General features: G+C 35.6%; 1 protein-coding gene across 1 annotated transcript; it reads right to left on the bottom strand.

The window, feature by feature from the left end:
* Window positions 1-437: 437 nt before the first annotated feature.
* On the bottom strand, window positions 438-25,372 carry LOC139975838 (uncharacterized). Its single transcript, XM_071984063.1, has 21 exons — window positions 25,042-25,372; window positions 23,352-23,444; window positions 21,074-21,911; window positions 18,644-18,926; window positions 17,025-17,257; window positions 16,086-16,235; window positions 15,724-15,805; window positions 11,305-11,631; window positions 10,613-11,092; window positions 10,224-10,450; window positions 9,592-9,750; window positions 9,178-9,327; window positions 8,888-8,948; window positions 8,235-8,548; window positions 7,614-7,785; window positions 6,361-6,681; window positions 5,027-5,250; window positions 4,389-4,538; window positions 3,672-3,824; window positions 2,170-2,230; window positions 438-1,914 (listed from the first exon to the last, which is right to left on the bottom strand). The coding sequence occupies exons 2-21, from the start codon at window positions 23,381-23,383 to the stop codon at window positions 1,604-1,606; spliced, it is 4,728 nt and encodes a 1,575-aa protein (XP_071840164.1). The 5' UTR covers window positions 23,384-23,444; window positions 25,042-25,372; the 3' UTR covers window positions 438-1,603.
* Window positions 25,373-26,518: the final 1,146 nt, after the last annotated feature.

Below are 26,518 nucleotides of genomic sequence, written 5' to 3'. Positions count from 1 at the left end.
CTGTTGTCGAGATTTCTAACTTCTGACGTTGTGACACCCCAAGGACCCTTTTTTTCCGTCGATGTATCAAGTGTCGGCAAAAGTGATAGCTATGACTGGTATACATGACAATACCTATACTATACTTAATACAATCTAATCAATCATTCTCTGTAGAGGGTAGTACAGTGGATATCGACCAGGAGAAAATGAATACGTTACACTATAGTATAAGCAGGGAGCTGCTACTCTAACCCTGGTATAAACCTCGAAATTACAAGTAATGACGAGGGAAAGATTACATTTTGAAGAAATTGTCATCTTATTTCTTCCTTCCCCTCCCTCAAATTATGGACATCGTTTACAGAAATTTTTAAAAGAGGAAATTCAATAGCCCCCCCCCCAAAAAAAAAAAAAAAAAAGCCTTGTATCAACGAACATTACGGAAAGGTGTCCAAGCATTTTTCAGTATAGAGTACAGTGTTTTCCAGGACCGTATTGCGATAGAAAATTGTCTCTTCTTTGTAGAATTAATGACAACTGTTACCGACATTATTATGTTAAAAAATGCAACAAGGTTTCATCTTCGAATATTCATTTTGTTACAAATGTATTAAAAGGAAGCATCGGCTCATACCAAAGTCATACGAACTCAACAAATAACAACACATTCTCTGTGTATATTTCAGGAAGAGAATATTGTTAAACAAGTGAAGAAAAAAAAAAAGTTTATAAAAGACGTTAAAGAAAACTAGACTTTTAATCCTGGCTTAAGTGACAGACATACAATTATTCAATGATTCATTTCTTTTTAGAAAATTTACGAAAAACAAGTGGTGTACTTTCTATTATTCAGATAACGAAATTATGATTATGATGTTACGATTTCTGATAACAATGATTTCGATATAAAATAGAAAACCACTCATTTAAATGTGCTCTGACTTTACGAGCAGTTCCTTAATACACTCGTAGACACCGTACGCCATACATATCATATATACATATCATAATGACAACAAATCATGTTCTGTTTTCATGGAAGAAATCAATGATGAAAATAAACAGAGATAAATAGAAATATTAATGTGTGTGTAGTGTGCGGTATGAATGCGTCCTGCCTCCGTTTGCCTAACAAATGTACTACAGAAACTCTGTTCTGTTTGTAGTAGGTGTTAGATTCACAAATATGAAGAAATATGATGACTGGTTAGAACAGACAGTTGCACAAGTAATTGCTCATTCTTTGTTCTGATAACGTTTATTTACATGACATCTTGATCATCCTGAAAGTCCTGCTAGTGTTGTATGAGCTGCATTTGTATGATGCCTGCTTTATGATGTAAGCTAATTGTTTTCCAGATGATTGGGCCTCGCCGAATACAGGAGTGTCCCACGATAAAGGTATTCACGTATTGGTAGGTCTACCAACCTGCGACAATTTCTTGTACAGCGGTAACTTAGTTATAAGTTCAATTCTTACGTTAATATACAGAACCACAGTTAGTTTTATCCAAGTATTTTAACAATGAGAACACTTGATCTCCTGAAGAGCAGTGAGTTGGAACGGTTCATCACATGAACAAATGATTCATAAGAGATGTATACATATGTATGCCTTGGATTAAATACTCATTTTTGGACACATTGTGGCTTCAACCACTGGATTTTCCTTTCTGAAATATCTGATAAGTTCGGCACATTCTTCATTCCCTTGCTCTGTTAAAGCATTCTCCAAAGCAGAGATGTTCGCTGGGGATATCTTTGAAGTTTTAGTCAACATTTCTAGCAAGATAGGTCCAGGAGATCGGTGCTTCCCGATGTTAGCAACGACATCCTGGTGAAGTTGGAAGACGTTTGCAAGCTGAATAGATTGGTCGGCATCAAGACGCGTTGATAAGTTCTGCTTTAGCTGGTGATAAGATCCGATGATATCTGTTCAGTCAAGAGGTGGAGAGAGCAAGAAAGGGGAGTGGGAGATTTATGGTTATTGTCATAATTAATATATGTTACATTGCCCTACGTACAGTTCAATCCCTGTACATTAAGCATGCAGAGGAAACCTTGGGGCAGTTTAGTGAAAAGGTACATACAAGCTTCAGAAAAGGCTAAACACTTCTAAATCGTTTGACATTGTTTTCATCCCAAATCAATATGGTAAATATTGATACACTGCTGCAGAACACTTACATTCAGGTATTATTTGTTGGAATGGAGATACGATTTGATCGTTGCGTAGTAACCTTTCGACCTGAAGAAATAAAATGAACAATAATAACATTCATTTGTAACTCGAAGATATGCTGTGTAAAAATATGATGCAATTAATATACCTTCGTTTATACAGTATATTAATAATTTATTACAAGAACAAAATGGGAATTTTTCATGTTTTTCATTTGACTATATGTATAGAATGGTACTGGCTGCCAAAATCGAACAAGATTGAAGTGTGTGGTAGTAACTCTGAGGGTATAGGTGCCATTCCATTACTTTTCATTTTATTTCAGCAATGGATTTCAAATCATATTGTAGATAATTAAAAGCACCCTCTATTTGTCAAGTGGCTTTTCAAAAGTGAATCATGCTCTTTAAAATTCGGCGACATGCCATAGATGCATATAGTCATAAATGAAAGAGACCCTTCCTAATCACAATAACAATTTACTCCTCATGAGACGATACAGTCAATGCAATAGACAACAAACAAGGAGAAGGAATGGAAAAGAGAATACATTTTTCTGTTTCCATTAAAACAGTTGTTTCACCGACAAAACCCGGAGAAAGGGTGTCTAAACCGACCGTCCACAAACTACTGGGTACAATTTTACCAAGACGTCGAACAATTTATCTACAGTCTTCGGAGCTTGCCGAAGTTTTTTTGACATTACATTACAGTTGAAGCTAGTTCAAGCTTCATGCATTCTGACCATCGGTTATGAGGGTTGAGGGTTTGGTGGGTCGTGGTTCAGTCAATTTGTTTGAATTAAAGACAGTGGTGATCTCCCCAAGACTCTGTGACGTTGCCGTATAATAAATATATACAAGTAATGAGAGTCATAATTGGATAACTATTGTGGGAACCGATATGGTCGTATGGTACTGTGAAAATATATATTCCATTGGGATAAAAATTATGAGGTACCTGGAAATTTCTGGTTGGGGTGTATGATTTTGTTTGGTAAAAACTAGATGTCCTGTTGCTAGTCGCGTTTTGAGCCTCATAGGATCTCAAAGGGTCTCATAGGATAACTACCGGGTCTCATAGAATAATTACCGGGTCTCATCAGTAGCTGCTTATATTGACGGATGGATTGCTCATGCAATTGACATATTTACAAATGTAAACATCAAATCGCAACAAGAATTACAACAAAGTTGGAGAGTTTGGTATTTGGATCATGTTTGTAGTCATGTTGAATGGTATGCTCGGTCTTGAAGCCTGTAGATGAATATGCAGTGAGCTGTCTGCTTTCGAAAAACTCGGTTACATTGAGGTATAACTTATATGGTGCTAAATTCTTCAGTTCGGTAGAGTAACTAAAAATCATCATTAGGATAGAGTTGGTATTTATGTTGAGGGAAATAAGGAACGAAAAATAATGGACCGTTTTCGGGCCTCTGATCTAACATGCTATTACATCGTCCCACAATTTTCAGGTACAAAACTACACATTTATTTACATAATTACCTTCAGTTGAATATGAAACTGAAAGAGGACTTTCCTCAGTATTCCATATTTTGACTCAATTTCCAGACTGAAATCATCTCTTATCCCTTTATTCTGAAGTAGTAAGGCAACCTCAAGTCTGTTCTGTAACCAAAGGGTTTCCATGTCGACATCCTTTAATAGGAAGAAAATCAGAAAGTTGTACTTCAATAAATGATACAAATATTTGCGATAAACCAGCTGTTAATATTATACAGAATAACCGTTATAATTTCACTTTTTTATTTCAATGACATAGTGGCTATTTTGCATTACTCGTTAGACTAATGTCACGAACAACATCGCAATCAATTTAATACAGGAAAGATGCTTGGTTAGCCCCAAAAATTTGCATAGTCTTATTCTACAATGTCGTGATTGACCTTTCCTAATTATTTCATTTATAATACAATAATTCTGTCATTAAAATACAAAATGTGTTTTTTATTTCAATAATTCTGAGGCTGTCATGGTTGTGCTTCTTTACACAAGCATGAGTAAAAAACTTGAATCAAAATCATAACTAATTCTTGGCTTTATTTAGAAACAATTTATCGAACATCTTTCCCATCATGTACAATAAGTAATCAAAATAAAAACAGATATAAGCATTTTTGTCGATCCTCACTAACGAAATGTTGAAAATATTCAAATACAACAGGCAAATAAGATAAGCAATATGTATTGGTAGAAACTTACCACTTTTTTCAAACCTGGATGTGGGGTGCACTGTATGTTGTTGCTGGTAATGGTGACAGGCACAGACGAAGTCCAGGACTCAATCAAAATAGAGATAGGTTTATGGAGCTCTATTCCTCTTTGGTTGTACACTTCTTCATTGATGAGACTCTGGCCAAAAGATCGAACATAAGTTATTGTTAAGAAAAATATTTACATATGATGCTGAAAGTATTTCACTGTTGTCGTACCGAATAGTTTCTCCCGCCATGAAATACATATGGACAGGAAACTAGTTTATCTTTAGATTTTGGTAGTACCCTCACAAGGTCGCGACTGGACTCCCGACAAAGTATTTGGCTATTAAAATTAACACTATGCACACTTAGTCGAGAGATTCCGTACAGTTACTCAGCATATATTCAAATAACTGTAACATGTTTCGAATATACGAATCGATGCTGTAGTCAGGTTTTCATAAGTAATTGCATGAAGTTAAATACCACTCAGAAACATAGTTTTGAATGAACATAAAGATTTAATAGATTTTGATTAAAATATGACGACCAAGATGCTTCGCATTTTTTTTTTTGATACCATCCATGTTCCCACTACGACTATAGTAACGATAAAATGATATATATATATTTATTACTTACATCATATTCCAGTTTGTCATCATTGTAAAACCAAAGACTAACTGTCAAGTCATCCTCTAGGTTAGAAACTCGTTTCATGATCGGAATGACACAAAGACGCTTCTTCATCTTGGGTTTGTAAGGGACGTGGAGACCAAGCAGACAAGGTTTCTGAGTTTTAACCTCAAGTTGATGAGCATTCATAGAGCAGGTGACGTTTTCAAGGCTCCATTTCAATGTTTTGTCTGGAAAAAATAAGCAAAGTGAATCTTCCATTGTAACTACTTGTAACACTACATGATTAACAGAGCGTAGCACGTACTATTTTTGTGTGATATGCTTCCAGGTTAATCTCAGAAACATAAGGGGTACACTCGTTGTGTTTTGTGGACTATAATTACTTATGAGCATTGCCCCCGCCCCCCAAAATAAAAGCAATACTCTATCAATCAGAAATAAAAGTTTAATTAAATATATATTAAAGCAACCAAGTCAAGGCATTTGTAGACGTCATGAAAATAATAGATGATATTTGTTTGCATAAATTTCCGACTTTATATCAATAATGGTTAAGTATAACATATTGAATGTTTTCGCTTTTCGGCTTATTTTTTTTTTTTTTTTTGCAGACTAAAGCGCTTAAAAGTTGAGGTTAGCATAAATGTCTGATAGTGCAATGTAATTAGTTACAAGCAATTTAAAAAAAATTAACTCTTGAATACCACGCGTTAAAAATCCCCTTCAACTGGATTTTTTCCCAATTTTTTTTACAGAAAATTAAATTAGGTGAACTTAATGGGCGCATAATTCATTCAATAGTCTTTTTCTGCTGGACTAATTTGGTAATACCTAAAGGGAAAAACAATTAAAGTTAACAACAATTAAAATTTTGAAATGAAGTAAATGATGCTTTTAATATTGATTGCATATTTCTGATACTTCGGAAAATTATCTTTACAGATTGTGTCACTGTATATATGATTTAATGAAAATTGATCCTGGTAGATGTATTATCATTGTCACATGGAATTTTTTATTTGAAAAGAATTATAGTTGCTTTTATTTCTGTAACGAAATATGCCATGTTCTTTTTTTTCAGACGTAAGCATTACCTTTAATTTGCTTGGTGCAATATCATTACTGATAAGCTTTACCAAAACACAGAAACAAAAACAGAACACAAACAAAAGAAACAAACAAATAAAGAACTAAAATAAATACTCCATAAATCAGTGATAAAAAAGCTTTAATTACATATAACAACAACATCATGACATCTGTGGCTGCTATGAAAGAGGAGGAGTACTTATTAAATGGTTGACCTCAGTGAGTATTAGCGAGAATAGAATAAACACCTGGTTGTAGTGCGCCAGAATACACATCCACATCGCAGTTACTTAAAGCCAATGCACAGTGTGGAATTATCAAGGTGACTGGTTTTTGTAAAGTAAGGTTTTCTGGTCCAAATTTAACAAATGGTGTTAGTCTAAGACTCTCCTTTGAAATCGGTCCTTGAATAGCTGAATCAGCAGAAACTGTTATGCTGACGATTCGTCCAGTCTGTAAGGCACCGGTTGGTACAATTAAAATAACACCAGCAATCAACATATCTCCTCCCTGCTGGTCAATGTATTGCTCTCTGTAAAGGTTAGATCCAGGAAAAAGAGGAAGCCTCTCTGAAAACATAATAAAAACGGATTTTCATAAACGTCACGTTTGGAACATTTATGAGAAAAGCCTATTAATGACGTAAATGTCTTCAAAGATATGCCTCCTCACATGAATACAGCTAGCAACAAGTAACGAATCCACAGCTTCCATTTTCAATTGGACAGTAAACATTTAACGTATAACCATACCTGTAGTGTATATGTACAATGATTGTCACTAGAGAATGCCTAGTTTAAAATGAAATGTATGCGTTTACTGTAAGTTCCTTGTAATTAAAGTTTTTCGACGTAACCTGTTCCACAAAGTCCATGCGGCTCAACGCGGTGACATCATTTGAATGTTATACACGAGGAAGAATTTAATCAAAAATAGAAACTAGTAGGCTAGTTACTAAATATAAATTTCTAGCAATATTGTTATGCAATCAACTTTAGCTACCGCAATATTCTTGAGACTTGAAATATGTTAACAGCGCACATATCAGGTCAGTTTGGTACGTTTACTAGTTTGCCCAAGTTAACCATTACCTTCTTAGATCACGTGGCCAGTGCATTGTCCATGGATTAATGCACTGTAAATATGTAGTCTGTGGTTATCCTACTTGCTTGTAGGTTTCGTCCATATTATTTTGATGGTATTCATGTAATTGCCAAAATAATGTTTGAGCAAATGACGTCAATAGTCACGCAGGCATTAAATCCGAAGTCGAAGAACACCCCCCCCCCCTCCCCATCCTATTATGTCATATTAGCCCACCAACTTTTAGTTTAGTTCCTCAAGCGGTGTGCAAAGGCTTTTACTGTTAATTTTGCAAAACAGAAAATGTGGATTCAGTACACTATCCCATCCCCAGTACAATACGTATAGAGACGAGATAATAAGGATGGAATATATGTTAGCAATTCCAAATTGAAAGGTGAACTCTTCACTACTTTACCATGTTCATGTTTAACGAGTTGCAACACCCTTCGCCCCAAGTCTAGTTTACCATGAGACAACCTCAACGCTCGTTGGATGTTCAGTCTCGTATATCCCTCTTCCACCAATATCTTGATATTTCTTGCATGTTTCGAGTCCTTTCCTGGGCTCAATTCCTGTTCCTGCTGGCCCTGTATTAGCAAAACGAGAAAATGGAACGAGCAACCTGATGTGGAATATTATCACAATATTTAGATAAATTTACCATAAATGGCGCTGAAATAAGTTGCAATAATTGAAATCATCGCAACACATTTACCTCTACTGTTAATTACTGAGAATAACAGTTACAAGTTTGGCAGGATATTCTGGTCAACATGGATTTATTCAAATTGCACTTTATAATGATTGTGCCCAAGAAGTAACATTTTAAATAACATATTTTTTATTTAAATAATAATACGGTGAAGCGGTTGGTAAAGTTTGTTGGCAGATAAGCATATTGATTGAATTAAGTCAATTTATAGTTAACTGAGAGTAACTTTCCGTTAACATAGACAACGTAAATTTTCGTCGATTTGTTTCCTTATTGAAATCTTCTTTTTTCATTTCGGCAATTTTATTTCGGTAAATATCAAACCTTTTCAATTTCACCGGTTTCCCCTTCATATTCCTGTTCCTTACTTCTCCTTGTGTCGATGTACTCAAGAACCAGTCGTGCTACTTTATTGAGATGGATAACCTTTAATCCTTCATACAAGGTAATCATTTTATCTGGCATTATAAGTTCTCTTTCATCTAATATTTTTAGCAAAATCTTTCCAGGTTCTGCATCCTTTATTATCATCTCATTTTCCGCAGGCGAGAGATTGAAACACATTGCCAGATTTTCACAATGTTGTTTGTCCATACGTGTCGATACCTCCCGTATCAACTTCTGGTATTCTTGCAAATCTGAAAGTGCCAATATGCCATAAAATTTGAAGAAAATGTAAATTGCTTGAGAAAGCAGACCATGACATAGTAACATACTGCAGTGAAGTATAGCGCAATTAAAAAATGAAAAAATAATGATAATGCGCCAAATGCCATACAGTAATATCGAACGGTTTACTCACAGTATGGTAATATAAGTTCACAAAGTTGTCATCTAAAATATGAACAACAAATAGCTTGTAAAAATACTTTCTTAAGTTGCTTTTATTTATGTTTGTCTCTTATCAATAAAAAGTACATACATGATAATTCGGTATTCAGAACCATATTAATTGACTGCACAGTTGGACAATTTACCTGGCTGAACGTCTTTACAAATTATTCCTTTGCTTTCTGGAGAAAGGAGAATATCCTTTACCTGCAGGACAATAAATAAACACGAAAACGTCACTATAGCTACCTTAACTATTAAGAGTCAAATTAAACGTTACATCAAACTCTGTACCAAGATATCACATCACGTGACCTTAAATTTCTGATAAGTAAGTCACTAGTATACTAATGTGTTTGGTTAGGTGTGTATTGAAGATCGGTGAACAAACTTTACACATAGCGCCAGTCATCATCAAATTGAAAATCGATCTCACCTTCGACTGGAGGATAATGGATATCCGGTTCTTTTCATCTTGTGATACTTTCAACTTCACATCAACCAAATCAATGTCTCCATCTTGGATTTTCTTCATTCTGAACTGATGAGTGGTTCTACTGGCAGCACACAGATGATCAACCTTGACCTGTTAATATTAAGAAGGTACTGAATAGGAATGATCCAAATATGAATCAATGAAATACAAATATGGCACAAAATAGAAAACCATGAAAACAACAAATACTCAAAGAACATGAGTAACTTACGTCCCTAACTTTTGTCGCTATTCGACAACATATGTTTACTGCACATTTACTACAAACAAAATTGACACTTTTCTTTTCATGAACTACATATCCTCTATCTTTGAACCTTTCAGAGTTTCCATTTGATTGCAATGAGATCAAACCTTTGATAATTCAGCTGTCACTTGGTAGCTACCATCCTCTGATGACATCATTAGTTCAACGTAGGACGTATCATCTCCACATTCCTTTAATGTTCGACTTATCTGAAAAGTTGCAAAGCTCCCTAGACTCAGTTTGGACTGATGGTCTTCTAACAGTAACTATAATATAACGATATGAAATTCAAGCTTAATTCAGCAAGGAGGGATCGTATGACATATTTCTATATACTTATCATTATTGATTCTCTTCCACTCATCATTATTGGGATGGAGTGATTATGACAATGGAAATCAGAAACAAGACCAGACTCGATAGAACTAGAACAACTTTTCCATGGAAAACTAGAACGGTCTTTGGTAATGTAAGTAAATTTGGCTCTTAAATGAAGTAAACTTTCGTAACTGCTCGTCAAATCTTTATGTGCGCTATTGGTAGTTTGATAATTTTATTTCTCCTCTGTCGTTTTTAGTCATATAACAATGCCATCATTTGGTTTTGTATATTTTGTAAATTTATAACACCTCTACCAGAATAAAAAGAGAAATGTACTGAAAACAGAAAAGAAATGCGTGCACTACCTTGCAAGTTTAGTTAAGCCTACTTGAGTTATAAAATCTTTAACAATTCTCACCTTGTACTCTTCATCAATATCTCTACAGCAACAAACAGTTATTAAGACATCATCTTTAGCATCAAGTATTGCATCAATAAATGGAACAACTCGGAAAGTGTGTCTCTGTTCTGTTTCTTGGCTGACTAAATTTACAAAGACGTAGCTCAGGGTGTTAATGTCAAGAGTGATCTTCTCCGAGTCTAACTTCCAACAAAGAGATTTCTCTTCAGTCCAAGTTATCTCACCTGCACAACAAATAAATGTCGAAAAGAATTTCAATGAAGATGACAATGGTAAATTACATAAGTCGTACGAAACAATGTCATCTTCAACTTTCGATTGCGATTTATATATCAATTTAGGGCACATGTGTTATCTTCATAGCTTTCTATAGCTGCAATAATTACCTCCTGTTTCACGTTCAGTTTTCTGTCCAAAGAAAACAATGACGCTATGACGATCTGGTTCAGGGATAATAGCTGAATGAGGAATAATCAGACTTGCTGTCTTGCATAAGTTGAGTCCTTCTGGCTCTAGCTTTATCAGAGGTGTCATTCTGCCTCTTTCAGCACCCCCAGGAAGGTGTATCTCAGGATCGTAGATGACATTTACAGCTATCACATGATCATTCGGTAGGGCATCATCGGGGATTGTAAGACGCACCCCTGTGATGCTGATGGTACCGCCCTCACAGTTGATTTTGTGTTCTATGTATGGGTGGTGACGTCTTAATCGCATCGGTGATGAAACTTGTGTTGATGTTGTTAGGTCATCTGTCCTTTCTCGTAAACTCGCTTCGTCATGTTGTTGTTCTGATATATCTCTTTCTTCGGATTCTTCGGATGAGACAGGTCTTTCCTCAGCAAATGGTGAAGCTTGATAGTTATCTAAACAAGAAGGTGTTAAACTTGAAAGACTATGTGTATGACATAACTCAAAACCGACAGATAGTACAGATTTGTGTTTCCATCCAAATACTGCCACTTTATATTACCTTTCAAACGGCATGTATCAATCACAGTGACATTTGTAGTACACATTAAATATTGCAATCATCTGCGAAACACTTTTTTGCTCTGATATTCACAAATTTTCTTACCGGTTGGCCAATCAAGTAATTTTGGTGCCTGGTTTTCTTCAAAGTGAAATGGATCAATTTTGCTCTGGTATGGTACTATCAGGTTCTCATTAATCCTGTTCATTTGCAGGAGTATCAATCCCTTTTGCAAGTTAGTAAGATCATACATATTGATGATATTTCGTGTCTTCATGAAGTTCAGTAGAGTGATCCCTGGGGTCTCAAGGAATGAAACCCGACGAAGCATATCAGCTTCTGCCGGTGGTAAACCAAACAGCGTTGCTAATCTCAAAGTGATGTCCAGTGTAAGGTTTTCGGCAATTCCGACCATCAACCTTCCATAATCAGCTAAAATGAAAATAGAATGTAAATAGAAGCAATTATGCAAGAGCTTCAACCAATGTTAAGCTCAGCTGAAAGCTTTCAGCTGAGCTGTAGCGATCGTGAGTCTGCCGAAATTCTCTCACTTTTTGCCACCGTGTTTGAATGACTGCCACTTCATCATTTTCAATTTGGCTGAAATTTCGTCAGAAGTTTATTTTATAAATTTGAAGGTTATTTGAGGTCACGAGAGGTCATCTTCTGAAAACGTAAACATGCTATGTCTTCTATAGCGTTTGTCCAAATCTGCTGAAATGTGGATATAACATTGGAATGGTGGTAAACCAAAGTTGTTCAGAAAAATATTTCTGTTGTCATGTGAAGGACCAAAAGAGGGTCTTTTGTAGAGTTTCATTTATGATGAAATGAAGTCCACATATAATATGCAATGATTGTGAAATTTTTCTTTGACCTGTTTGGTATTCATGAACAGTATGTGTTTTGATATGAGTAGCAAAATGTCTTCCATCTTTATTTCCCCGTCATTTTTGGAAATAGTTCCACCAGTGGGAGACTTTCTCAAATATTTACTTCTTATTCAGGCTTCCTTTCTAGTTCAATGCCATTCTCTTTAAAAGGATTACCTGGCAGATTTGCAATTTGGACTTTTTCACGGTTTGTGTCCGTAATACGACATGTGAAAAATGACCTTTATTGTAGGAACCGATTCCGATTTCTGCTCCTTAACGTTTCTCTGTGGTACGTCGATTGTAAACAAGTTGCTGGTCGTTCTGTTATTGTATGGTGCAAGTTGCGTGAGCAATTTTGGGTCAGCACAAGTGAAACGTCATATCCACACCATTTTAGCAGGTTTAGCAAAGGGATTCATGTTTCTTTCTATTTTTGCATAAATGAAAACCACGAAGTGCATAAACTGTTGGTTTTGGGTTTTGCAATGGGGCATAGTTTATCCTTAGTGATTAGTACAACAATCTTTTGCTTGAAATAAGTTCGTGACAGCGTTTCTCCTTTGAAGGAATATAACTTTCTAACATTGTAACAAACAAGTCTGCTTGAAGAAGGAACATAAAGCAAGGAAAAAAGAAGATGGGAGGAAAGTACTGACACCATTACCCTCCGTCTAACATTTTTCGTACGTATATATGGATAAACTGCTCAAAAATATTGCCAATTGAAACACATTTCTTAAAAGGGAGGTAGGCTGAGCTTCTGAAGCGTTGCTGCACTTGTTTTAAATTGGTCATTTTTAAAGGGTGAGTTTAGGAAGAATGTTAGTCTTGAAAATAATATTCAAGATAAGAATAATTTGAGTAGTATTTATATGTTTCTATCTTAACATAGTTATACGTTTTTCATAGCTATACGGTTTCAAGTAAATAAAATTTAAAATAAGCTGTTTGGGAATTAGACTGTATAGTTAAGTCACTTGAACTGATGAATCACAGCTGTCTGGTTAAATGGATCATTTCTCAAATCAAAAGTAGTAATGGAATACAACTTGAACTGATATCAGTTAGTTAACGTTATGTACAAGTTTAAAATTAATTTTGTGCATAGTAATCCCAGCAAAAAATGTACCCTAATTTTACCGCGGTAAACTATGGTAAATGTGTGGTAAATAGGGTAAATGTGTGGTAAAATTGTGGTAAAATCAACCGCGGTACATTTACCGCAGTTTTACCATGGTATTACCGCGGTAAAAGTATGGTAAAAGTGCGGTACATTTACTGCGGTAAATTTACCGCAGCTTTACCATGATATTACCGCGGTAAAAGTAGGGTAAAAGTGTGGTACATTTACCGCGGTAAACTTACCGCAGTTTTACCATGATATTACCGCGGTATAAGTAGGGTAAAAGTGCGGTACATTTACTACGGTAAATTTATAAGGTAAGTTTATATGGTACATAAACTACATATGTGAAATTCCTACAATTGTGCCATGATTAACCATGTAAAAATAGGGTAAATCTATATGGTGCAATTATACTATGGTAAATTTACCATAATTGTACCATGATTTTACCACAGTAGAACATATATGGGTCACACTATGAAACATGATGGTACATTTACAGCAATTTTCCATGATTTTGTCCCATATATTTGCAATACTGATATGACAAACCTTTTGTTCTATTCATATCTTAATGTTGGCAATATAAATTACCTGTGGATATGAGTTGAATAAAGAAGAGAGACAAACTGCTATTCTTATATGTTATAGTATGCATCTCTTTTCCTAAAAAAACAAGGAGAGGATAGATACATAGAGAATTCCTTCATGGAATCCCTGATATATTTGAGAGGAGACAACAATTAATTCTATTTTCATTATTAGGGAGAACCTAAAAGCCTTTAAAATGAAAAAAAAGAACTATATAAACTAGCACACATAAGGCATAGCTTCTGTGCCTCAACACTGTGGCACACAAAAATTGACCAATCAGTGTCCTCAGATTTGGGTATTCTCTGTCAGGTCCATTAAATGACTTGACAAGTCAATGTCATCTTTTTCATTTAAAACAAGTCTTTGAGGACAATAAGAGATCAAAAGTCCAATCTGGACTACCAATTAATTCAATAGAAAAGAGTCAGGAATCATATCATCTAGGGTGATTGAAATTCAACAAAGCTTTCTCTATGTGAAACCTCCATGGATTTGATGAATTAAAAACTGTTGCATTCTACAACTGAGGACTTACATGTCAGGCATACAACCATTACAATAAGGGTAAAGGCATATAGCCAAATTATGATACAGTACATTGATGGGTGAAATTCAAAGAAATATATGGTATACATGCTGATCGAAGTTAGGACAAAATCATGCTCAATGTTAGGTAAAACTGTCCTACAGTTAGTGTAAAATCATGGTAAATTAAGGTAAAACTGAGGTAAAAGCGTAGTAATTATACGGTACAATTGGGGTAAAAGCGTGGTAAAAGTATGGTAAATTGAGGTAAATTAAGGTAAAAGCGTGGTACATCTACGGTAAAATTGGGGTAAAAGAACGGTAAAACTGTGGTAAATTTAGGGTAAAAGTGTAGTAAATGCGTGGTCAATCTAGGGTAAAAGAATGGTAAACTGTGGTAAAAGCGTGGTAAAATATGGTAAATTAGGGTAAAAGAACGGTAAAATTGGGGTAAATTTGGGGTAAAAGCGTAGTAAAAGTGTAGTAAAAGCGCGGTAAAAGTATGGTAACACCGTGGTAAATTGCGGTAAAATTGGGGTAAAAGTATGGTAAAACCATGGTAAATTTGTGGTAATTTACTGCGGTAAACCGCGGTTTACCGCGTCCATAGGGCCAAAACACCGCGGTAATGTACAACAAATTTACCGCGTTTTTACCCCGGTTTTACCGGGGTAAAAGTGTGGTATGTTACCGCGGTAAATTTGGGGTAAATTTTTTCCTGGGATTGTGTATACGTGTTACAAGTTAATCTGTTTACTGATAAGGAACTCCCAAAACAAGTGTACCTTTATTTTTTAGTCTCTTAACTGTTTGATGTGCATATAAGAATCAGAAGCAACGTAGTCAATTTCAACTGCTTTTAAATGGTTTGATTATTAGACCCAGGTGTCATCCAGCAACATATAACAGTATGTTCTTCTGACGCTATTCAGTACATAGACTTGTCAAATAATGGACGTCTTTACTGCACAGATCCACTCATAGCATGTAACACTGACTTAAAAAGATAGATACCACATTAATCCTGGACGTACCTCAAACGATGTATTACATTCCATACATGTCTAAACATGGACCTTAACCAGTGGTACGCTTCATACCCACAATACACCACGATATTTTATGTAAGGATAGACATCTGTCATCTCAAGGAGTGTCATTACGTTAATTCCTATCATCGTATTCAATATTTACAAGCGAGAGTTTTCCATTTTCATCTCCATTACAGAACACTAGTTGATTACATAATCTTGAGCAGCTCCGAGCAGGTAATTGCAGACTCAGAGCAGGGCGTCTACACAAAAAGTCAAGCTTAGACAAAATGGGGTATCGTAACATTCCAATTGTTGATATATAAACAGGCATGCAAGCATTAAATTAACTGTTAGTGCAGAATGATCTTACCAGCTAAAGACGATCCTCGACTTAAGTCTAAAGATTCTCTTTCTTCAGGAAAAGATTCTTCATGAGCAGACACAGGTGAAAGCTGTTGATAAAACAGACAGTCAGACAGTAAATATCTTATGATAAATGGTTTGGATCAAACTTAAACATTACAAACAAGTATATCTAGTCGAAGACGTTGTCAGTGTAGATTACATAATTTGTCAAATGTTAGTTACACAACCTGAATTGAATATTGTATGAAAGATTGGATTTCATGTACTGAATGAATTACCTTCATAATTATATGTTTATTGGCATTTGCCATCTTAACCCATGGAAATGATATTTCAACAACCGAATAACAATATTCTCACGATTACCGTTTTGTACATGTCTTCTCTGGTATGTTTCAAGACCTCTTCCAATGCCATCGATTCTTTGGCAAACTTCAGCTGATACTTCGCCAGCTCATCTTTTGTAACTTTCAAGCTTTTCTTCGACCCACCGAGCTCCTTCAGCATCTCTTCCTTCTGAAAATGTCCGAAATAGTCAGATTTGATTATACGCCTATTAACTTGCGAATGAGCATTAGTATTGAAATACATTATCTCGGACTTTTCTCTGCATGCCCAGCTGCGCTGTTGTAAGTACAATCCATCAAAAGGTATGATTTACTATCATTTTCAATGAAAAACAATTCCAATAAATCTTGATGGGCCACATCGTCTCTGTGTCCATTGTAGCACCATAATAGCAAACTGGGATTGTGTCATGTGTGTTTCAGACCTTGCCCTGTGGCATAGTTTACTGCAATATTCGTTCCATAGATTTTAGTGCACGAAGATGCAACTTCTCAAACGTTACCATAAATAGAATAGGAATGTGCGCTTTTTTTCTTTTTTTTTTGGTATTCACATAAGATGGCTAAACGGCTCAAGTATGGGAAAGGTCACGGGGCGGAAAGATATGCTCGTTGCAGTTAAAATATGAAAGATTATTGTGTTAACTTTCTAGCATATGATAACCTATGTTTAGGATCATTCTCTTCTGAAAAATTATATGGAGGTTTTAATGAACACAACTATTCAACTAAACCCATGAACTATATATGTTAAGGGAGCCTAAAGGACTGCTACATATTGAGATATATGTTTGATACACTGAAAGTAAATTCCAATTTAAAAATTTCACGAAGAAAATATACCTTGTGGAAGACATAAAATTCAGTTCTCGAATCAGGTACACAATGGAATGATTTTATTCTGGTGGCTACAAATTAGGTCATGCAGATGGTTTTAAAGAGATAGTATTTTTCTTACGCTCTGAGTTAATTGTAAATTGTCAGCCTCTATTTTTTGCAGTCTTTCTTGTGTGGCTTGCAGTCTATCGGTAAACATTTCAATCAGTTGATCAATGAGTTCTTGTTTCTCCTGCTCTGCTGCCTTGGGTCTTTCTTTCAATTGTTGCCTTTTCCTCTCTCTCCTCCCGACGTGTGTGTTGTATTGTTGCTCTCCATGAGGCATTGCTTGAAGCTTTCCAATGACTCCCGGATCTTTAAAATGTGTATAAATTAGAATCAGAAACAATTATTGATCTTTCCTACCACATTTGCAAAGATGCTTTATACGTTATCATTTAGTCAATATATACTAATGGGGAATGCTTATGGTCCTTAGCATCAGTTGTGGTTATTAATTGGAGTCAACAATTATAATGGAATCGAAGTTGGTATAACAATCACGTCCATTGAAGTCACGTCAAGCTATATCTAAATAAAATGTTTTGTGCTGGAAATGTAGTGTGGAACTTAGCACTTCAACTTTTTCAATGAAATTGCTTTCGGATAAAGTCAGCATGGTTTAACATGTGACGTCCTTGATTACTTTGACAGTGGTTACACATCGACTTTGACTCCTCATTAAATTTCTTTTCGTGTTTTCCTTCTTTTCAAACATATGATTAATTATATGATACATTTATATCTACATTTCCCAGATTAGGTATTATTAGCCTAATAAAATGTTTATACCTTCCGCGGTTCCGCTCTGAACCCCACCGGCTTTAAAATACATCACGATAAAACTGAATTCTTCTCTGAAATGTGCTTCAGTCTGTGCATGGTTAAATTACATACCTACAAGAGAAGTATCTGTAGGCACTGCAGGTTAAAGTCCCAACACCCACTAGAGTACAAGAAATGTCTTAACATCTTACAACTTATGTAGGATGTCTCCCCCTGTACCCACACCATGGCTTTGAAATAAATTCCATAGAATATCTATATTCTGTGTTTTAAACTCGCTACCAGAGAGTATAATAAATATCTGAAAAGTTTTACCTTTCAGGCGCCCCCCCCCCCCCGTCGGACCTCTAATATAGAGCCCTGAGACAGATTCCAGAGAAGATTGCAATTCCTCCCTCTGAATTTCCTTTTATCGCTAGGAAGACGAACAAGGTCTAAAAGGGGTTCAGCAGCTTCTGAGGGTGCCCTGTTCTCCAGCCAATAACATTGAAGTTGAAGTTCTGAAGCAAGTTTACCGGTTTTTGTTTTTGTTTTTTATATCTCGAAACGTTGATCAACTAATCACTGCAGACGGTCGCTAAATTGCTAGTCAGTCTCGAAATCGATCAATATTCCTCTCGAAAGTTGTTGAATGGTTGTCCTGGGTTATATGACATTTAAGTATGTCACAACTTTGAATTTCATGCCATTTTCTTTTTTAAATAAATACAGTGTTGGTTCACCCGATGGTGGTGGTGGTGGGGTGTTCATTTAGCCCCCCCCCCCGAATCTGCCGTGTTGTGCACTTAATTCAGGTGCGTTTCTGCAGTTCCACAACTGTTTGCCTCCCTCCATACTGTTAACATATCCCATGAATGCAATAAATGTGACAATTGCAGTCGACTGAATATTTTTCTTAAAGTGAATTTGCCTTACGCTGTTTAGTGCGACACTTGCTTTGTATCTTCTGGTATACAGATATCACCTCTACTGCTTCACTTAGCCCTGCGTGATAACATGCCTCCATTAATTCTTCGGCAGAAAGCCTCTCTGTCTTTCTTGGATGTTCATACATGTGTTGCAAGATGGTCCTGTCAATAAACGTTGGTTCATAGTGCTTTTGCTGCCCATGAACGTAACGGAATAACTTCATTTGGTCTTCATTTGCGATGGATGAAGACAACCATGCAAGTAGATCGTCAAAAGTGAAGATATCTCTCTACAATAAGAACAAAATAGGAAAAAAGTTATATATTTTATCATGAAATTGCGTTCATTTCTTCTTGTGAAACAAGAAACACGTAGTTGTAAAGTATTGAATATACCCTCTTTTTTCCTACGCGTTACAGATCAAAGTGCAAATCCGGTTTTCAAATAAACTCTAGTCACCTCACTTCTCAAAATTATTGGAAACCCATTTTGTCATCTTACTCTTTAATATATCGTACCACACAACATGTCTTTCATGAGGTGAAGGAACCATCCAGCTATTTAGATTTCTGGTACAACTGTTGGATAAATAACTTACATGCCACCTTTATTGAGATCTAGGAAATAATAGTTGAGATAGAGAACAAACAGAAAGTGAACGGGCTTAGTCAATGAGTCTAATGCAACATGAGACATTTATGTACAATGATCACAAAATATGTTACGATTTCACCATTGTTTTCACCGAAATGATACACATTGATGTTAATCTACCTATAAATTTGGCAAGTTCATTCAAACTTTACTTTCGGACTAATTAGATTTAAACTTTTTTAAACTTTTCACCTCTACTCGCCTTTAAACTCCAGAAAAAAAAAGAATATGCTAACTGTGCTTACTATGTGGTCTACATAACTAACGTATTTCATATTCGCCTTGGCTAAACCTGCTGAAGTTTACACTTTGAACTGTTGTGACTTTTGACCTGCGCAGAAAACAATCCGTCGAGGCCCTCACTTCAAGTTGCAACTTCATAGTTCAAGTATATGTTTTCAGACTTTGAACTCAAATGCTTTGTTGAGTCTTGTTCCACACAGCAAGTGTTGTATTCATAAAAGTTTAATCTTAACAATCTTTACTATGGTAAAGAATTTGACCTCTGTTGACCTCAAATGACACTTGACTCCCCTAAAAGTGACATTCTTGTACTTGCCCAGTGCACCAAACCTAGTGTGTTCATTCAAGCTTTCCTTTAATAGCTATATATATTGTGATTACATTGTTTCAATACCTTAATTAACCTTATTGTCACCGTCCCACACAACGCCCACGAGGGCTAATAGGCTCGTACTTACCGATCTAAACCAAATACAAAGTATGAAGTTAAACCAACATGTATGAGTTGGTGTTAACGAACCAAGTTATTACCCAAGCACACACACACATATAGACACGCGCAATCACATCGCATGAATTAATTTGGCTTCCATTGAGGAGTAAAAACACAGTTTACAAAGTTAGTTCCCCTCCCCCCTTCTGAGGCCAATAGGCATAGTTTTAATTGTTATGCCTACGTGTTGGTTTAGAAACTAAGGCGTTTCTCGTTTCATATACTGTTCGAAGCAGTTTGTCCACAACTTTTACTGGAATGATTATTTCAAGAAGATTCTACAGTTAAGGATATGGTTTTGGAAAAAACACTGTTGTTTGTGTTAATTCATTTCTTTGAGCCACTTACCAGATAAAAATACCTAAGAAATCTTCCGTTTACGTTTTGTTTTCTTTGGAGTATGGTTGAAGCGTTAGCATTTAGAGATGTTTTCCTCTCGTAACGATTTTGAAGCCCAACAATAAATGCCAGAGAAAGGAATAACTCTGAAATTTTGAACTACGGGAATGTCTCATCTAGTTTTACTTTACTCTGATTTTCTAAGAGGAGGGGGAGAACAATTTTGTCCTTTCCAAGACCTACCACAAAGGCCCACCCCTTTCCAAATTGGCAAGGTCAAATTTGTCCCCTTAATCATCTAATTTTTATGGCGCAATTTAATTTCGTAGCTTCACCTTCCTGTAAGGGATAGAAACGTACAGTTCGTATTTAACCTTCGAAGTTTTTTTGTAACGAAACGACCATGCATCATCACTTCAACGCTCTTTTTCTCAAAGAAAAGTTTGATCATATAACTTTAAATGTGCTCCTAACGCACGAGCTACATCATTATTTTATTTTGATTTCATTATATTCATTATTTTTAATGATAAACTCTATAGAAGCTTTTTACGTAGGTTTTTCGCTGCTGAATGTTTCCCCCGCAGTTGCTTGCTGTGTGCTCATACAGTCATACTAAACTTGCTGATATTCATTCCCAAGGATCGTGATCTATAGAACTGCATGTGAAAGATTCGGATATTTAAAAATAAATTATTATTACTTACTGTGTCATATTCGTATACTTCTCCCGTCTCCTTAGTAACGACAAAGAACTTGTTTATGTTACTGTTGATTCTGATTTTCACAGAATAAAGAGGAACATTAAATGTAGCCAAATAAGGACCTCCAGAGGGAAGGCAGATAGTAACAACTCGATCATGATTACTATTACCCCATAATATAACTACTAAACCAATAACTTCGTTGAACGTTACACTCAATGCATCAAAGAATGCATGCTTATACCTCTTTTCTACATCTCCGCTTGCATTGAAAAGTAAACCCTTTCCGAAATGAGTCGTACAAAATATTTGATCTTCGTTAACGGTAAAGTCAATTGGATAGTCGTTGTCATTTAATCCTCGTAAGGTGATTGTCCTGATTTTATTCAAACTAATATCAAAGACAAACACCTTCTTGGCAATTTTGACGTTAAAGATGAGATATCCAAACGAGACATAAATGTAATCGTCTCTGGTTGTCATACAAGTGGGTTGTTTGTTCAATGTCGTCTCTTTGATGACCTGGCCAGATTTACAATCGTACAATATTATTGCATTTCTAAAAGATGATACGAGCAAATCATCATTCAGAAAGCAAACGCATGGTCTAATTTCATATGACTCTAGCGATTGCACAAAACGAAAGGTAGGTTGAGACGAAAGCAACGGTTTTTCGTGAGAATTGGAGTCAATATCTAAGCTAAAAAGGTCTACGAAGGCTGACTCTTCATTGTATCCAGACACGGCCATGCGGCGACCATCCTTCTGTAAATCCATACAGAATACATGACAATTATCTTCTGTCGAGAATCTACGGATAGTTGTACAATGCAAATGTCTCCTGTACGTAGAGAAAACGAAAAATGCACCTATAGTTGTTACAGGTATTATGTATCCATTGATATTTGGATGAATATTGTAATTAGTGAGCTTTGGATTTTGCACAGCTTATAAATGATAGTAAATGATAGTAACCAAACGTCAAGATTTTTATTTTTTATGTCGAATGAGTTTTAAAGCACTGCACTTGAAAAAGTTGCAAATCTGGAAATGTGTATGACGATCCGAAAGCTGAGAATCTTAAGAGAGGAATTAATAAAGTGATCGCAGTATATGTAATGACCATGGTATTCATGGTGTACCTTGATGATTCATCATATAGTAAAATAACGTTTAATAAACCTTACTAAAGGGATTGTCCATATGACGTCTTTTTGTGCTTTTAATCTAATATAATGGTACAATAGAATACTGCAAAGTCTAACACGTAACTACAGCTAACCTTTGCATTTGATGGAACTCCTTCATTTAGCTTTATGCAAGTTCGGATATGGTAGGGTATATAGGGTCGGGTTAGCATTGTATTTTGAGTTGTGAGTATTGTTATATAAAGTATGGAATGTATATATTGACCCCGTAAGCTCCATTATGTCCCATTTAAAGTTACTCTGGAGATAATCCCCATATTTACGTCTCTTAAGGGCGTTCACTTCCAGTTTGTCACCCTCAATTAACAAAAATTGTATTTCACAATATCTAAATAAAAATTAAATTTATACCGGAACAAAGAGATGTAGAAATCCCATCCCTTAACAGTTTAGTCTAATTAAGTCGCGAATCAACTCGCGAGACATGAATTTTGCCTGTTGTTAAGCCAATTTGTCATACAGCCACTGAAATATCACAACAAATCTTCAATAGTAAACATACTTAAGTTTGAGATACATGAAAGAGGACACAAATCAAAAGCATTGATGTTATGAAATGTAATTGAAAGAGATACTCACATGACAAACAAATGGAAATTAGAGGATTAGCTGCCGAAAAGGCAAATGCTTTAGATAATGTGACATTCACTGTGTAGAGATAGCTTATTACTTATGCGGCTGCACTGGGCCTGTTATGTATGAGCAGTATGTGTGTCAGTTTACATATGTATACCAGGTGGACATAGTACTGTATTCAGTTCATTCCTTCTATCAATGGTATATTGTTCTCAAGCATCGGTTAATAGTTAATAGCTAGACCAGTGGTCTCTAGTTGGTGTAGCACATGCTACATTCCTCCTATCAAGATACATTGTTTTAATGCATTAATGTTATGTAAATAATTTAAAATAAATAATTCCTTAATTGTACTTGACTCATTTAGCCATCAGGTGACCATCAGGTGACTCGCCTGTGACTTTAAACCCCGCGATGGCGTTAATTCCTATAAAATACTGTTTGTGTGAGTTGTAGTTTGCTAGTGAAAATCAATATCATTAATTCGTTAAACTTACGAATTCGCTTCAGAGGAACTGTTGGTGGCCATGCTGATATCACTTGAAAACGACTATAGAGTTGCTACAATGTCTTACTGTCACAGAATATACCTGCAGGAACATATAATAACATACAAAGAATTGATAACAGTTATGACACGTTTATTTCCCCTTCCACAATCATTTCGTGGATGCAAGAGATGATAATTTAGGCGCTGAAAGTATCAGCCTATCAAAATACTGAAAACTAAACTTGTATCTAATATGTCATACACTTAAGGCTGTGCTATACACGTTGCATATTGGCTTATTGGTAAGGTAAGTGATTGGGTGGATTAGCTGGCCATTCACAGATATATAAACATGGACCTGTTCTTGCATCTTTGGAACTAAGCTATTTACTGGAATGACTGTGGGATCAAAACGTACAATATATTGAAAACGCTGGATACAACAAATTGCCCCTTTCGGGCACATAACCATCAAGTTTGAAGTCCATCGTCTTTACCGTTTAGGAGTTTTGCCTTTAGGATATACATTTTCGCACAAATTTGGCCAAGATCGATCATTTGACCCCTTTTGCTCAAGTGACCTTTGGCGTTCTACATTAACTAATTTGCAGTATTACGGCCAATTTTCATTTGGTATGTGCCTAATGTCCGAAATACTGTTTTTGGTTATTGAACATTTGACCTCACAAAGACAATACATATCATCTCCAGGCAATTTTCATCAAGGTTGGAGTCCAACTGCTCTAACAGTCTAGGACTTCATGAGACATTTCAAGAATTATCACACACCACCCACCATCACAAACAGATGTTGTTTTGTTGTTTACATGCAGAGTGAAGACCCCATTCTTTCCTTTGTTCGAATCCAGAGAACCCTAACCCTAACAATACCCCTTAACAATAGAATTCCCCAGATGAGTTTTTTTTCTTTGATCAAATGACATCTGCTTACTAATTGTAGTTCCTTTCATCAAGTCCTCAGCCTGAATGCTAAACAAGTGCACTATAGCACAAACGCGTGTTCGGTTACATGCATACGTCATGCACCTGACCCAACAGGAAACCACCACCAATTCCTATGACCACGATGGCCCTCCTAGTACTTGTTAATGTTCCACACCACACATTTTTAGTCGTTGCTATAATAACAAATAGAGTCCCATTAGGCTGCATCAGACAACTGACGCAACCCCCCACCCACTCCTCCCCCACGTTCATTACATGTATAGGAACCTATTGTTATGTACCACACCACTTAGTTAATCTAGACGGTATCACTTTCATGGTGGCAGATCACTCCATACACACTCATGGCTTCTCAATCACTTTATGAACTAGTTGCATTTCGTTTATAGTGTTCAGCACGAATATACTGAAGGATATATAAGGCACGAAGTACATTAAACAAGTAGGCTTATGACTATTATTTTTTTTACGATGTAATATTGGTCATGTAACAGTGGTGAACTGAATATGTCAAATCATTAAATGACGTGGATATAAACTTTACAACTAACTATCATGCATGTGAAAATATGGTGCACTTACTAGATTATGATCGGTGAAATCAGTCCCAGAGATTTGAGGAACCGTTGACAAGACAATAATTTATTTACGCAGGCGAAAAAAATCCGTCTCTAGTTACTGATAACATAGTTGTACAAGTCAGAAGCAAGTGTGGTTGGGCTAATACTTACATTAATGCTAGTAGGTGTATACTTGACGGGGTTGTGCACCGAAAGAGTGATCCAGTTAGTGATAATCTGCCTTGATGTGACCTGATTCACAGGGCGTTAAAACATTGAACTTACACCGAATAAATGCGCTGTCATAGAACCAATGGATAAATCGAAGGTAAGTCATTACAGTGAACAATCTCGACCAGACGTCATTTAAACATTAGAGGTCATGGATAGGCCTATGGTATGCAAACGCTTCAATTGAACCCCGCATGTCTGGCTATAGGAACAGCATTATCCCAATGTACTGCCATATCTAACTAATAGAACATTACTGCTTGATTCTCTTCTGTACCTGTATACCACGGCATATATATGATCATATGCCGTCGAAGTCAGTCATTGCATGGTCAGGTAACAACAAAACAATAATATTGTGTGGGCGTGTGGGTGGGGTGTATAAAGCGCGTTACTTGTATGAGACTACCGGTTATTTATGTCACACAATGATTCAGGGTTACATGTTGGGGAAATAACCGGCCGTATGGAAAGCCGTTTTAACATTTAATAAGGAATTTCAGATATCTCGAAATAATTTCAGATATCTCAAATTAAATTACAGATATCTCCAATTTATTTAAGATATCTACAAATAATTGCAGATATCTTAAAATCAATTTCAGATATCTCGAAATACCAGGGAATTTCAGATATCTGAAATTGAATTTGAGATATCTCGAATTCAATTTCAGATATCTCGAATTCAATTTCGGATATCTCGAATTCAATTTCAGATATCTGAAATAGAATTTTGGATATCTCGAATTCAATTTCAGATATCTCGAATTCAATTTCAGATATCTGAAATAAAATTTCAGATATCTTGAATTCATTTTCAGATATCTCGAATTCAATTTCAGATATCTCGAATTCAGTTTCAGATATCTGAAATAGAATTTTAGATATCTCGAATTCAATTTCAGATATCTCGAATTCAATTACAGATATCTGAAATTTCCCGATTAAATGTTAAAATGGCTTTCCATACGTGCCATTTTAACATTTAATCGGAAATTTATGTATATGCATTTCAGATATCTCGAATTCAATTGCAGATATCTCGAATTCAATTTCAGATATCTCGAATTAGAATTGCAGATATCTTGAATTCAATTTCAGATATCTCGAATTAAATTTCAGATATCTCGAATTAAATTTAAGATATCTGAAATAGAATTTCAGATATATCGAATTCAATTTCGGATATCTCGAATTGAATTTCAGATATCTCGAATTGAATTTCAGATATCTGAATTAGAATTTCAGATATCTCGAAATCTATTTTAGATATCTCGAATTCAATTTCAGATATCTCGAATTCAATTTCAGATATCTGAATTAGAATTTCAGATATCTCGAAATCTATTTTAGATATCTCGAATTCAATTTCAGATATCTCGAATTCAATTTCAGATATCTGAATTAGAATTTCAGA

The sequence above is a fragment of the Apostichopus japonicus genome, chromosome 11 (genome assembly GCF_037975245.1).
Source record: "Apostichopus japonicus isolate 1M-3 chromosome 11, ASM3797524v1, whole genome shotgun sequence".
Taxonomy (NCBI): domain Eukaryota; kingdom Metazoa; phylum Echinodermata; class Holothuroidea; order Aspidochirotida; family Stichopodidae; genus Apostichopus; species Apostichopus japonicus.
The sequence above is the reverse complement of the archived record's forward strand: the minus strand, read 5'-3'. Positions and strand labels throughout refer to the sequence as shown.

Coding starts and splice junctions, on each gene's coding strand:
- LOC139975838 (XM_071984063.1), bottom strand. CDS start 23,383: ATGGCCACCAACAGTTCCTCTGAAGCGAATTC. Junction 21,912..23,351: donor AGTTCCTCTGAAGCGAATTC/GTAAGTTTAACG, acceptor CTCTACGTACAG/GAGACATTTGCATTGTACAA. Junction 8,549..8,887: donor TTGTAAAGACGTTCAGCCAG/GTAAATTGTCCA, acceptor TGGCACTTTCAG/ATTTGCAAGAATACCAGAAG.